This window comes from Bos grunniens, chromosome 4 (assembly GCF_055505025.1).
Source record: "Bos grunniens cultivar Pamir isolate PY7600 chromosome 4, Bosgru_T2T1.0, whole genome shotgun sequence".
Classification (NCBI taxonomy): Eukaryota; Metazoa; Chordata; class Mammalia; order Artiodactyla; family Bovidae; genus Bos; species Bos grunniens.
In genome coordinates this window covers 56,402,118-56,416,560 of record NC_141168.1, presented here as the reverse complement: position 1 = coordinate 56,416,560, position 14,443 = coordinate 56,402,118, and the positions used below count along the sequence as shown (strand labels likewise).

At 33.5% G+C, this 14,443-nt stretch overlaps 1 protein-coding gene across 3 annotated transcripts in view; it reads left to right on the top strand.

Moving 5' to 3' along the window:
- The window catches only part of NT5C3A (5'-nucleotidase, cytosolic IIIA), a 39,082-nt gene that overhangs the window by 11,394 nt on the left and 13,245 nt on the right, over nt 1-14,443 (top strand). Inside the window, exons 1-2 of one of the 3 annotated variants that reach the window (XM_086396495.1) lie at nt 8,163-8,572; nt 12,521-12,575. The exons of 1 other annotated variant lie outside the window; for it this stretch is intronic. In XM_086396495.1, the coding sequence (XP_086252621.1) occupies nt 12,540-12,575 (36 nt within the window). In that variant the 5' untranslated portion in view covers nt 8,163-8,572; nt 12,521-12,539. Of the gene's footprint in view, nt 1-8,162; nt 8,573-12,520; nt 12,576-14,443 lie in introns of those variants that run through there. One more of the 3 variants, XM_086396496.1, reaches the window with a different exon arrangement.

Below are 14,443 nucleotides of genomic sequence, written 5' to 3'. Positions count from 1 at the left end.
TAGAGACTGAGTTGCATTTGGCTTAGTTTGGCACTGTCTTATGATCTTGTATGTCCAGATAGTGCCAAACTATTTTTGCCACATGCTAGTTATTCAGTAAATGTTAATTCTTCTATCTTCTTCCTTCTATAAATAAAGCTATTCTTTTCCCATCTTGATTTTAGACATGATGTTTTCATGTAGTATGTTCATACTAAGTAATGCATTTAAAAATTATCTCTAATTTTATTTGATAACAGTATTTTATTTGAGACCTCAGATTTGGAGATTAAAAACTGAATGGTTTTATTATATCATACATCTTTCTCAGAGTTAAAAATATTAAAAAGAATGAGAGATGTACAGCATTATGCCAAATTTTGAGCAACGTTTTTTAATCTGCATTCCTGCTGTCATCTTTGTAGATGGTTCAGCTGGCCTGGGAAGCACACGTGGAGGATTGGCACATACCATCACGTCATTTTCAGTTAATTTCACTATAATTGTACAAGAAGTATGAGTTACTATAAAGGATAAAGCTACATGCGTTTGACTCACTTTTGAGTCCCCTCTAGTATACTTACAGCAAGCACAGGTCTTGATCATTATAGATTTAATTAACTCATGGGGTCTATACCATGTGTGGATTTCCAGTCATTTGATTCAGCTTTAGGGGAGTTTTGATGATTGACTCATGAATGCCTGAATTACAATTAAGCTTTTTATAAGGAATTTCTCCATTTTTAAATTATTTGCCTATTTTATACTTAATCTCCCATTGATTCTTCCTCTTTTTATTTCTGAGATACTTTATGCTGATATAAAATTAGTATATCTAGATGAGGGGGGAAAAAAAGTAATCTGCAATTTTCACCAACCAAGAAAAACCCATATTTTAGTAAATGTACTCCTTTCTCTTTCCATGCATATAACTGTTAAGTATCATTTTTCCCATGGGGTCATAGTTGATAACATTGTTTTTAAAAAGATGATTCACTTGTTAATTTATTTCTTAATAACAAACACCCTTATTTTAATATTATGTTACTTCAGTATTATATATGAATATCATCAATTATTTAGCAAGTTCTTCATTGTTGAGCATTTAGCTTGTTTTTCGTTTTCTGTTATGATAAATAATGGATCAGTGAACATTCTTGTAGCATCTATGCCTGTCCATGACTGTTTAAATGGAATTGCTGGAGCAAAGCCTTTTGAGTATGCTGCCAGGTTACCCTCTGGAAAGGTTGTACCAAGTTATATTTTCACCAACAGTATATCCAAGTACCTAGCTCCATGTTTTCCTGGAAGTAGGTATCTTTTTTTTCCTCATCTTTGCCAAATGATAGCTTTTTAAAAACAATGTTTCTATTACTTTTGAAATTAAACTTTTAAAATACTTGACCATTTATTTTCTTCTTTGCTGAATCATCAGTTCTTTGTCTTAATTTGCAAGAATTTTTATAAAATGCTTTTGGCCACCAGAGTATGTTAGAAATACATTTTTCAAGTTTTTTTCTTTTAATTTCACTTCCATTTTTGAGTTGCTAAATATAACCCTGCTTTTCATACCTTTGTGCTAATTCTTTATAGAATGTTTTGCTGACCTTAATTTGCACATAAGTCCTCATTTACACATTATGACTTCATTTTATAGCCAGGGTAGGAAAATACAGCATGTTGTTTAGTTTGTATAGCTTACTCACTAATTTATCCTCCCACTCATGGAATGAGGAAGGCTACTGAAGAAAAAATGGTAAAATATTATGATTTTGTCCCAGTAGATAATTTTCATTTCACTTCATAAATATGACTTAACATATACTGCCCATTGGTTCTAAGAGGTATATAGTAACATTATATACACTTTAACTTTCTTTTATTTTGGAACATATAAGTTTTAAAAAATAATCTTTATTTTCTTCTAAGTATATTATTCATTACAGAAAATTTAGAAAATACCAAGAATATGAAGAAGAAAATATAGTCATTTGTGACCCTGTCATTTCTCTTTGATAACTATTAATTGATTTTTGGAATATATTTGATTCAGTCACATTAAATGGTTATTATATTAAATTTAGTTTGTTACTGGTTTATTATTTAAACTTTTATATGTTTATTCAAAGTGAAATTAGGTATGTTTTCTCTATTTGTCTCTTTCTGAGAGACTTTTGTCTTAGAGTTTTGTACTAGTTAGTTCAGAAAAGAAATTGGATTGTCATTTCATGTGTTATAGTTTATCTGGCATGGAGCTATCTGTTAAAGTTTGAAAGAGCTCACAAATACAAAACTGACCACAAAGCTTTTTAAAGGCCACTTTCTACCACACTTATTTTTATAGGTTCTAATAAGCAACTGTCCCACTGTTGGTTTTGTTTTGGTTTGATTTGGTTAGTTAAAGTGTAGCTGTGTTAGTTTCTGGTGTACAGCAAGGTGATTCAGATGTATTTTTATAGATATTCTTTTTCAGATTCTTTTCTATTATAGTTAATTACAAGATACTGAATGTAGTTCCCTGTACTATACAGTAGGACCTTGTTTATTTTATACATAGTATAAAATTAGCTTTTCTGCTAATCTCAAACTTCTGATTTATCCCTTCTCCCACCCCTTTCCCTTTTGACAACCACAAGCTTGGTTTCTGTGTCACACATTTCATACTGAATGTAATATATGCTATCAAGAGGCTTCCCAGGTGGTGCAGGGGTTAAGAATCTGCGTGCCAACGCAGGAGATGCAGGTTTGATCCCTGGGCTGGGAAGATCCCCTGGAGAAGGAAAAAGCAACGCACTCCAGTATTCTTGCCTGGAAAATTCCATGGACAGAGGAGCCTGTGGCACTACAGTCCATGGCATGCAAAAGTCAGGCATGACTGAGCGACTGAGCACACATACGTTATCAAAACTTTTCTAAGTTACTTGGTTTCCTGGGTTATTACTATTCAAAGAAGTTTTCAGGGGGTTCTAGTTTATGTTTTCTTCTACTTGAAGAGAAGTTGCTCAGTCATGTCCAACTCTTTGCAACCCCATGGACTGTAGCCTACCAGGTTCCACCGTCCATGGGATTTTCCAGGCAAGAATACTGGAGTGGGTTGCCATTTTCTTCTGCTTATAAACTTTTAAAAACTAAAGTTATCAACCACTGATATCATCCATTTAATTTTTAATAATTCTTTGTTATAAGTTATTAGTTTATAAACTTGAATCTCTTTCAATAATTTTCTTCATTGTTTTCTTACCTTATTATTTTTTGAGTTTGTTTAGCATAGCTGAAAGAAGGGATAGTAAGTTCATTCTTTGTACTCTCCTTTTAGGTGTGCTGGATATAATACACCAATAATAAAAGCCATTAGTAGCATAACTGTTTCTTACCATTTTTAATAGAACCCACACCAAACTAGTAATCCCAAGCAATACTGTTTCCTTTCAACATATAGAATACCAACTGTGTGATGTGGAAAGAGTCCAAAATTAAAACAAAAGTTTTTCTTGCTGTTACATTTCAGGTGCAGAAATTTAGACATAATAAAACGGGAACATCAATTTCAGTGCTGAGCATCTTGAATGTTTACTACTATTAATAGCACGTTTGAGAGGAGAGGAAGGAAGAACGACTTCCTTCATTATGGTATTGTCTTACACACAGTTTTCTTGAACTTGACCTACTTATTACAACATAATGTCATTTCCTCTAAAGGAGTTTACAGAATTTATTACTTTTTAAGTGAAAAAATAAAAAGATATAGACTATGTTCAAAAACTTCATTTGAGTTTCTGAATATTAAGTTCCTCAATCCTAGATTGTTGCATAGAGTTTTTAAGAAATGCATTGAGACCAGACCCATGGGTTTTCTGCAGTTGGTGTATATGTGTGTGAATTCATAAATGCAGCAATAAGCTGTGCTAACAGTCACCAAATAGGATATGTTTTTGAAATTACTTTAAACAAGAATAAAACTTATAGGAAAATCTTTATTTACTGTTCATTTTCCCAGCATGCAGCAGTTATTTTCAGCTCTGTTTTTGCTCATTAAATATTTTAAGCCATATTCATATAAACATTTATATCATTTATTTCAGTTACCCTGTTGAAGTTAGTTGACTCGTTTTTTTCAGAGAAGTTTTGATAGAAGTCAGATACCTAGACAGGTGTTTTGCATGTTTAAAAAAATGGTCTTGCTGTTTACATCATGCAACAATTATCAGGAACAAGTTTTGCAAGAGTCCTTATAGAGAGGATTACATCTCATCTATGAATTGTCTTCCTTATATGACTTTATTGCTTGGTTTGGAATAACTTCCTAGGGTGTCAGTCAAGTTCAGGGTGAAGTTTAAAAATACATTACATAGAGGAATGATAATTGGATTATGATAAACTTTAGTTAAGTCATAGGCTGGATTATTGAGAAATAACTGTATACCACAGGTTTTATGTGGGATTATCAAGTGTTTTTTTTCATATACAACTGTTAATTAATGCAATACCTTTATTCTCTTTAGTCCCTGACCAAAGAATAAAAATAAAATCAATTAATAAGTTATTAAGATTTAAATGGATAGATTTTCTCTGGACTTTGTTTTTTTCTCATTTCAAAACTTTTGATGGCAAAGTATGCAGTGATCATTTTTAGCTTTTCAAGTTAATTGAAAATTGACAACATCTAAACATTGTAACCAGTTATTCAGAAGTACAAATGAATACCCCTTTCTATAGTGATAAAGACAGCCAGTTGCAGTGTTATAAGGGGAGAAAAATCTGCCAAATATTTGACTCCTGCATGATTCTTTGCTCTTTGGTATATCAGTTTCAGGTTTAGAGTTTCATTAGGAGTGGTATGAGTAATTACTGTTTCTACGACAGTGAATAAAGAAACTCCCAGGCAACAAGGCCCAGTCATTGTGTCCAGAGATGAAAGTCCACTGTGTGCTGTTAAAAGAGTCTGCCTTTATGACTTTATGACTTTTTCCTGGATCTGTTAAATCTCCTCTCAAAAAAAAAAAAGATCCTAGAGCTATTTGAAACAAAATTCATTTTCTTTCATTCAGTATTTTGCGTCTATTCTTCCTTTTTTCTGGCAAGTTTCAAAACATTGTTCTTATTGATACACATCTTTAGTCCTCTCATGTAAGTGTTATGCTGATATTATTTCCTAGAAACAGTGCTGATGTAGTAAGAAAAAAAAGTCTCCCAGGTCATCTATGTAAGTAATAAGTGACTTCTCCCAGATCTTAGATTCCTAGTCTATAATGAAAAGGAAAGTATTATCTTTCTGTTAGGGTTTTAATGATTAAATTACGCAGGCATACCTCGTTTTACATATTGCATTTTTTACAAATTCAAGGTTTGTGGCAGTTCTACATCAAGCAAGTCTGTTGGCACCATTTTCCCAACAGCATTTACTCACTTTGTGTCTCACATTTTGGTAATTCTTGCAGTGTTTCAAACTTTTTCACTGTTACTGTATCTGTTATGGTAGTCTGTAATCAGTGAACTTTGATGTTACTGTTGCAAAAAAATTCTGACTTGCTGGAGGCTCAGGTGATTAGCACTTTTTAGCAGTAAATTATTTTTAAATTAAGGTATATAAATTGTTTTTTTAGACATAGAGGGACACCTCACCAGACATACAATCCCATCCCCATGGCATATACTCACCTACTGGATGGAATTCAAAGGCAGACATTGTCTTCTACATACAGTCAGGAAACAATACTCATGTTTTGTCTCTTCTCTACTCTCCTTAGAGTAACAGGACAGAACACCAAAAGAGCCAAAGCCATCTATCCCTTAGAGACCAGAATACCCCTCTTGATAAGAAACTAGCCATCTTGGTTCTCATGCTGTATTTTGTTTTGTTTTAGGGTCAACTGGCTGAATTCTCTGCTTTAGAAATATTCTTCAAAATAATCCATCCATGTGATGTTGACTGGTTCTGATTTTTTTTTTAAACTTTCTTTTCTGATTATGGACATGATTGGGTCAACTACTATAACATTTTAATAAGCCATTTTTCCCCCAAGGAACTCATTTATTTTATAAAGCTCAGAAAATAAAAATGGCCCTTTACTTCCATTACTGATACTGTCTTTTGTGTTCTACTTTAGATTTTCCTGTGCTTATTTAAAGATTTTCCCCCCAAAATTGGACTCTGGCTATCGATACTCTCACAACTCCTTTCACTCAATAATAGATCATGTATATCACAGTTTATCTGTAAATATTGATCTCACAGAGCAGTACTGTGTATTGATTTACAGGCATGGATTCTGAAGTCACAGAAACCTGAGTTTGAATCCATTTCTGCCATTTGCCAGCTATGAGGATAATAGTAGCCCACACCTTCTCAGGTTATAAGATGAGATGAGATGAGGTATGTCAAGTGCTTAAAAGTGTCTGGCACTCAGTAAACATACAGTAGGTTGTAACTATTTATAGTAATCATCTTTGAGAACTGTATAATTTTTATGTGTATGCCACAATTTATTCACCTCCCTTGTATCAATAAACATTTAGATACTGGGCATTTAAGGTGTTTACAGTTTCCCAGTATTATAAAGCAACTCTGCCATATACATCCTTACAACTAAATCTTCATACACTGCCCTATTTCCTTAGGGTAAAGTCCTTAGGACATAAAGTTGGTCTGTACAAAGGGAATGTGTATTTCTAAAGCTTTTAATAGTATTTCTAAATTCCCCTCCTAAAAGGTTGTGGAACTCCAACTCCATCATTTTTTGTTGTTTTCCTTGGAGATGAAGAAGGAAATGGCAACCCATTCCAGTATACTTGCCTAGAAAATCCCATGGATGGAGGAGCCTGGTGGGCTACAGTCCATGGGGTCGCAAAGAGTCGGACACGACTGGGTGACTTCACTTTCACTTTGGAGATGATGCGTTTGGAGTGATCTTTTAAAAAGGTATCTTTAAAATTCTTGTCAGTGCTAAGCATTTTAATATATTAGAGGACAGTTTAGTCAACACATTCATACATAGAACAGAGGTGTTTTCAGAATGGATCACCTAGCTGCCCTTAGGCCTCCATTGTTGTTGTTGAGCCGCTTAAGTGTCTGACTCCTGCAACCACTTGGACTGTAGCCCACCAGGCTCCCCTGTCCATGGGATTTCCCAGACAAGAATACTGGCGTGGGTTGCCATTTCCTTCTCCAGGGGATCTTCCCAACCCAGGGATCAAACCTGTGTCTCCTGCAGTGACAGGTGGGTTCTCTGCCACTGAGCCACCAGGGAAGTCCTGAGCCTTCATTACTAGAATAGAAAAGATTATCCTCTAAGAGGAATATTATGTTGTCAATCTTCTCATCTTATTAAAATAAGATAGTAATGCCACATTTTTAACATTTGGTAGATATCAAGTTTGGGTAATTTGTTAGTGGCCTTTTTTAAAAAACAACTTTTAAAACTTTTTGTATCATTTGTAGTACAGAGTGCTGCTTCACAAAGTTTGATTACTGAAATGCTATGTTGGTTCAGGTTCCTTTGAGTATAGATGAGAAAAGGCTAGTATACAAACTTATTTACATGAGTGTAGCATAGCCCTGTTCCTAATGATAAAGCTTCCCAGAGCCAGTAACATAACTTATCTATCAGGCCCTGCCACATGGTATTAGCATATTTAATCCTACGACTCAGGTTAAAAACAAGACTGATTTCTCTTTAAAGGTTAAAAATATTTATCTTCACAACGGTTTGCTTTCATTTCCAGCAGGAAAGGAGCTTTTTCAATTTCTTAACCATAAAAATTAATTTTCATTCTGTTCAGATTTTTTAGTAGATCCGTGCATGGTCTTGTTGAAATTTACAGTGTAGGAAAATATGGAGAAAAACATGAAAATCACTTTAAATCCCACTACCCTGCAATGAAGATTGTTAACAACTTAGCACACTTTAATGCAAATATTCTTTTTCACATGTCTTACACGAGCTAATCGTTTTAAAACTGTAAAATACACATGACAGAGTTTACCCTTTTAACTGTTTTTAAGTGTACAGTTCAGCAGCATTAAGTGTATTGACATTGTTATGAAACCACCACCACTGCTGCCGTCCATCTCCAGAACACTTTCCGTCTTCCAAATTGAAACTCTGTACCTGTTGAGCAATAGCTCCCTGCTCTCCCCTCCCCCAGCCCTGGCAAACAGGACCTGATCTTTTTCACTTTGTATTAAAATATAATATTCGTACAGAGAAGTACACATACTACAAGCGTGCTGACAATTGAATCACACCATGAGGAAGAGGGTGTTTTCAAGTCTTAAAACTATTGAGGTTCCTCTTTTCTTTGCAGAGCAAGTTGGCGGTGCTCTAATAGTACAAATTTACCTTCTCTTTCTTAACTGCCACATTATTTTATTTGATCCTGTTCTGTAGACTGGTGACTAGTGCAGAGCTAGCAAGCCTGTCACCCAGAGCATAATAAAGCACTGTGTAGTAATGCGTCACAAGACTGATTTTGCATAGAGCATATTAGCCAAGGCTTCTGGGACCGCCCTCGGCTGCACCTTGTGCTATATTAGTACTCCTCAGACAGGAAGAATTTTCTTTTGCTGCTGTAGCTTGTCCGGTTACTTTACAGGGTAAGTGTCTACAGTTCATATAAACAGTGAGTTTCTCTTGTTGAACTTCATCTGATTCTTAACTTGATTCTGTATCTTGTTGAAATTTTAGGCATTTAAAAATCCAAATTAAATTAAAATAGAACGATCCTGTGTAACACAAAACTTCTTTATAGTTTGCAAAGATGTGAATATGGAGAACTTTGCAGTGTCTTGGGTCTCAGAAATTCTAATTTGTAGGATCTAATTTTAAGAACATCTTATTTCACGCATTGATATTAAGAAAAAGCCATGTACCCTCAGAAATCTCTTCAGGGGGAAGAAAAAATCTAATTTTGTTGTTCATTTAGTTGTTGTGTGACTCAGTTTTGCTGATAGCCACGTGATTTGTGTACCTAGGATTAGGAATTTTTTATTATTGCTAATAATAAAGATAATTAATTTTTATTTTGTGCCTATAAGCTTTATCCAGGATATCATGGAATGGCTTTATATTAGTTATGTTTTATAAATTGATAAAAGCTGGATTACTGTCTGTAAGGATTAAAACATACTGTATGATGAAAATTAAGATTCAAACATATACATTACCATCGATTCAAACATATGTATTACTATAAGAGCCTAGAATGTTGTGGTTAACTGAGATTTAAATAATTGAATTGCCTTATCTTTTATAGTTAGCTAATGCAGCAGACCACTTCTTAAAGGTAGTTTACTTGGTTTTCATTGGCAGTCTGTATCCAAGCCCTACATCTCCGGATATTGTTTACTACCTATGCTTTTGTTGTAGGACAAATTCAAGGACAGAGTAACTCAAGAGTTTTCTGAGGGTAATCAGTATAAATTATCTATTTTCCCTGTGCCTTGGTTTTCTTATCTTGAAAAACACGATTAGGTAGTAGGGCAGAGGAGGTGTGGAGGATAGATGAATAAACTCTAAGCTCTGAAATTGGGTATTTTCATAAGTATCTATAATATTCTGAGAAGCCACGTTTTGCTATTTAAGAAAATTGGTATAAATTTCCAATTTTTAAATAGCTAAGCTTTGAAATCTGTTTTCTTCTACCTTCTTTTACTCTCCCACCTTTTGCTATTCAGTTTCATTTTTGTTTTATGTTTGTATCAAGAGACAGTTTCACTTTCCAGTTGGTACTTTTTGTTGTTGCTATTTTTTTACTGCTGCCTTGAAAATCTAATTAGGGAGAATTCTTTAAATGCCCCCCAAGAAACTGATTTTATAATGTTTTATAAATAATGAATTTATAGTTCGATTTTCCATGTGCTGATCACCCTAAGTGTCATTATTAAAAACCCACGCTTAGGACAAGTGATGTATGTTGCCAGAGATATGCAGTAAGATTTTTAGGACTATTACTGATACCCTGTCATATTGTAGTAATACATACCTTTTCTTATATAAGTAGTATACAGTTTATCATTCAAAATTTCATTACTTTATTGTATAGTTTAAATGTTTCTGAAAGTAGCAAACTTAAAGCAGAAATCACAGCTTTTTAAGCTAATAATATCAATAAATTTTAATATTTTTTCACTTTCCTATAAGACAGTCAAGAGGGGCTTTAAAAGTATTCAATTTACATTCAGATACTTTAAAACTGTATAAAGGCAAGTCAGATTTTTAACTTGATATAGACATTTTCACTCATTGATTTATAAATAACTTCAAGGGGTAAAGATAATCATCTCAGAATGAAATACCACAATACCTAAAACTTGTCAGTTCTCAAGTTTATGCTATTCAAGTGAAGTTCTTACCTCTCGCTTCAGTCTTTAGCCTTGTCCTACATATTCCTTGTAACGAACACTGTTACAGTAGAGACTTTAAACTCATAGCAAAAGAACACAAAGTAATTATTTTTCCAGTTTCCACATTTTCCAGTCCACATTTAAAGATTCCAAATACTTTGAAACTTCAAAACTTTCTTTGGAGTTCATAGTTCAAGGGTAATATTTTCTATTTTTGAACAAGTCTTCTGCGCTCGATTTGTTTTTTTTCAGCAACTCTTCTCTTGAAGCATCTGCAACAGATGACTGCTGGCAAAGTAAGCCAGAACTTTATATACCAAGTATAGGTTTACAAGCCTATTGGTTTAAAAATACTCTGCCCTCATTTTCAGTGTCGTCCTTAGAATACTGCCAGAATGCTGACATTTATACCTTAGTCTGTACACTTCTGTAATGATAGTGATTTTTCTATTAGGACTGTAGTATCACTTGTGTGAGATTATCTGTGAATAAGGATAAATTCTGGTCAGATTGCCATTGAGGACTAGGAAGAATGAAATATTGTCACTTGAAATTTTTGTAGTATCTAGTAAGCTATTGAGGTTTGCTTAGTCCTAAAGTTGGCCTTTATTTATTATCAGATCAAATTTCTGATCACTCTTTGTTTACATTTGTATTTTGTTTAAATAAAATTAATGAAGAGATCATGAGAAAGATGATTAACTCTTTTACCTACTAACACTGGCTTTTTTTTTTCCCCCTTTCCTTTTCTACTGAACGTGAATGAAAGCTCCAAAAAGAGCCATAGTTGAGGATGGAGAGTGGAGAGGAACTGGGTCTGCTGGGCTACACATAACAAAAGATTTTAGATGCCCAGATAGTAAAATGTATTCTTCACTGCTTGAATTGTTTTCTTTTAGGTTTTTCAAATGTGTCAGAATACGTGATTTTTTTAATATAAGCTTCACTTTGACTTTTTCACATTCTCCTTCCTCTTTTTCAAGCTAATAAAATGGTTTTATTTAAATAGTGCCTTCTGAGAAATCTAGAAACCCTTTTCAGATATTAAACATTGAAGAAAAGCCATAAGCATTTCATAGTTTATATTTTGGATTCCATAAATGAAGAAACAGACTTGCCAGGTAATTTCAATGACAATATTTTTCACATGTGAAAAAATGGAGGTATCCTACTATTTAAATATTGTTTATCAATATTTAAGATATTTAAAATATCATCAATTATAAGATCATTTAAGATGCCATCAATTATAAGATCATCAACTTACTAGCAGCCCTTCTGAGAGGTGTGGGAAATACTTTTTCAGGAAAGATATTTCCCAGTTTTATGTACTTTAAATGAAATAGGAGGTGGGTTTTAGAATTTGAGAATTTTTTTTATATCTGCTACACATGTTTTAATTATAAAGAACATTCATCTAATGTTCAACTTCTGTTACCAGAGTCTAAGAAAAAGTCAGTTTTTCCTCTCAGCTAACTTACCCTTTTTAAGTAGTGCTTTCATTATAAAATTTTGCTTATCTGGAATAAAGTGAAAGTAGAGTCATTGAAGAGCAAAAATAAATAATCTTCCTTAAGATTTATACTGCAAAAATGAAACTTAGTATAATAAGATGTCTTATCCAAAACCCTTAAATGATCATTCAGTTAAACACTATCACTTACCTGTTTTGTGCCAGACACTATGCTAGATTCAAACACAAGTCAAATCTTAGTCACAGCATTTTACAAAATTAAAGATTTTAATATGAGAAAGTTGAATAAATTTGACTTCCGTGGATTATGTTTCTCCTTACATTCTGTTTGTATATTTCTTCACTGATTCAGGATTAATAATGCATAATTTTCCCACAAACTTCGTCCTTACATGTAGAGAAGATGTTGATAAAGTACTCATGCAATACAACATTTTTTTCCAAATATATACTTCAGTTTAACTCTTTATTCAAATCTTATTAAACCATATAAGTTCTTATAGGAGAGCTGCAAGTTCTCCATACAAAATTTTTAGCCCCAAAGTTTGTCAGATAGAGTAAAATCTTTGCTGAGCTTCTTAGGAAAGAAAAAAGCTGCCTTCAATAACTTAGTATTACTGTCAAACCAAAAGTGTATTAACGTACAGGAAGAGCCTGAAATGTATGTGTGTCACGTGTACCTTTTTTCTCTCTCTTTTACTGTGACATCACCTGGGAAAATCCAGAAGATTGGATAATCAAGAAATGCTTAATCAAGATTCTGCTGTACATGTGAAAATGGTGGGTATTTGAATATTTCCAGTTCCATTTATTAATGGTGAATCTGCACCACTTTTACCTCTGTCTTTAACCAGATAATTAATTATGGGACTGTAACTTTACACAGATCTTTCTTCACAATGTTAGACACACAACAGAATTTCAAATACTTGTTGAATTGAATTTCCTTGGAATTTTTTTTTGCTTGAAATATAATGTGCACTAAAATGTTTTTCAGCAGATAAAATGATTACCCCATTTCTTTTTGTGCTAAATTTTCCTTGCTCAGTAACAGCACACTTATACAACATGAGATCTTTCATCTTAGGCCTCTGAGTTAAAATTTTAACTAATTTAACTAAGCATTTAACTAATTTTTTAAAACTTTTTGAACAGCAGTAGCTTTCATTGCATTATAGACATTAGGATGAGGTAGGGAAAATACAGGCTTTGGCTTCAGAACTGGCTTCAAATCTTAACTCAGTCCTTATTAGCTGTGACACCCTTGAATGCAGGCAACCATCTCACCTTTAAGAAATACACATGAAACCACCAGCCTCCTGTTGTCCTTGTTCATATCTTTTCCCAGCTTTATTAAGATGTAATTAATGAATAAAATTATAAGATATTTAAAGTGTCCAATGTGAATATTTGATATGCGTATACATTGTGAAAGTTTACCCCCTTTAGTTACCATATCCATGACTTCACAAACCTACCTTTTTTTTTTTGAAGAATATTTGAGTTATACTTTGGGGTAAATTTCAATTATATAATAATAATCACCATGTTACACATTATATCCTCAGACCTTATTTATCTTATAATTGACGTATCCTTATACATATTTAATGAAAAAGTATATATAAAGTACTTTAAAAGCACATGGTAAGCACTCAGTGAATGTTAATCTCCTATATTATGTTAGTGTTTTATGAAAGTAGGATTTATATGTAAATGTGGGGGAAATTATGTCTATCCTTATTCAGTCACAAAATTTTAAAAATCACTATTTCTTTCTCTCTTTTAAAGAGGACAGCTGCCCCATGATCTCTTTCTTATCTTCTCTTTCTGTTCTTTTTGTTTTTCCTTTTCTCTATTTTTTCATGCTTTTTCTTTCTAATTTTCTTTTTCTGGTCTGAACCTATAAACCAGAACTTAGCATGCAAGCAGCTTTGTGTCAACATTAGTAAATCTCTTGTTTCATTTAACTTTCCTCATCCACTGTGTGATGGGAGGTTAAAATTTATTCAGAGTGCTGATTAAGCTTGTCAGCAGTGTACTTAGAGCTCTTAGGATGAAGCATATGAAATTGCTGATTCTTTAATACATGAAATAACAGTCCAATGTTGGCAGTTTTATATAGTTCAGTCTAATACTTGAACATGATCTTTGCATCTATTGCATGATTGGCATTTGATTTATTGATACTGAGCATAAGTATCTCTGAATTAAGTCAGTCTAAACTCATTTTCTTGCTTGAGTTGATTTTTTTTTTATGAAAATGAATACAAGTGATATAAAAAATCCTACCATATAATTTGTTGTTACCAGGATCCTAGGACCTTCTACCATGTGTCTCCTTTAGAAGCAAGTTGCAGTGTAGTTGGGGCTTCCTTGGTAGCTCAGCTGGTAAAGAATCCACCTGCAATGCAGGAGACCCCAGTTCGATTCCTGGGTCAGGAAGATCCCCTGGAGGAGGGCATGGCAACCCACTCCAGTATTCTTGTCTGGAGAGTCCCCATGGACAGAGGAGCTTGGCGGGCTACAGTCCATGGGGTCGCAGAGTGGAACACAACTGAGAGGCTAAGCACAGCAGAGCAATGTAGGTAACTTACAAAAGCACTGTGGAAGGAAAACAAGCCTTTTGAGATGATAGATGTTTAAAT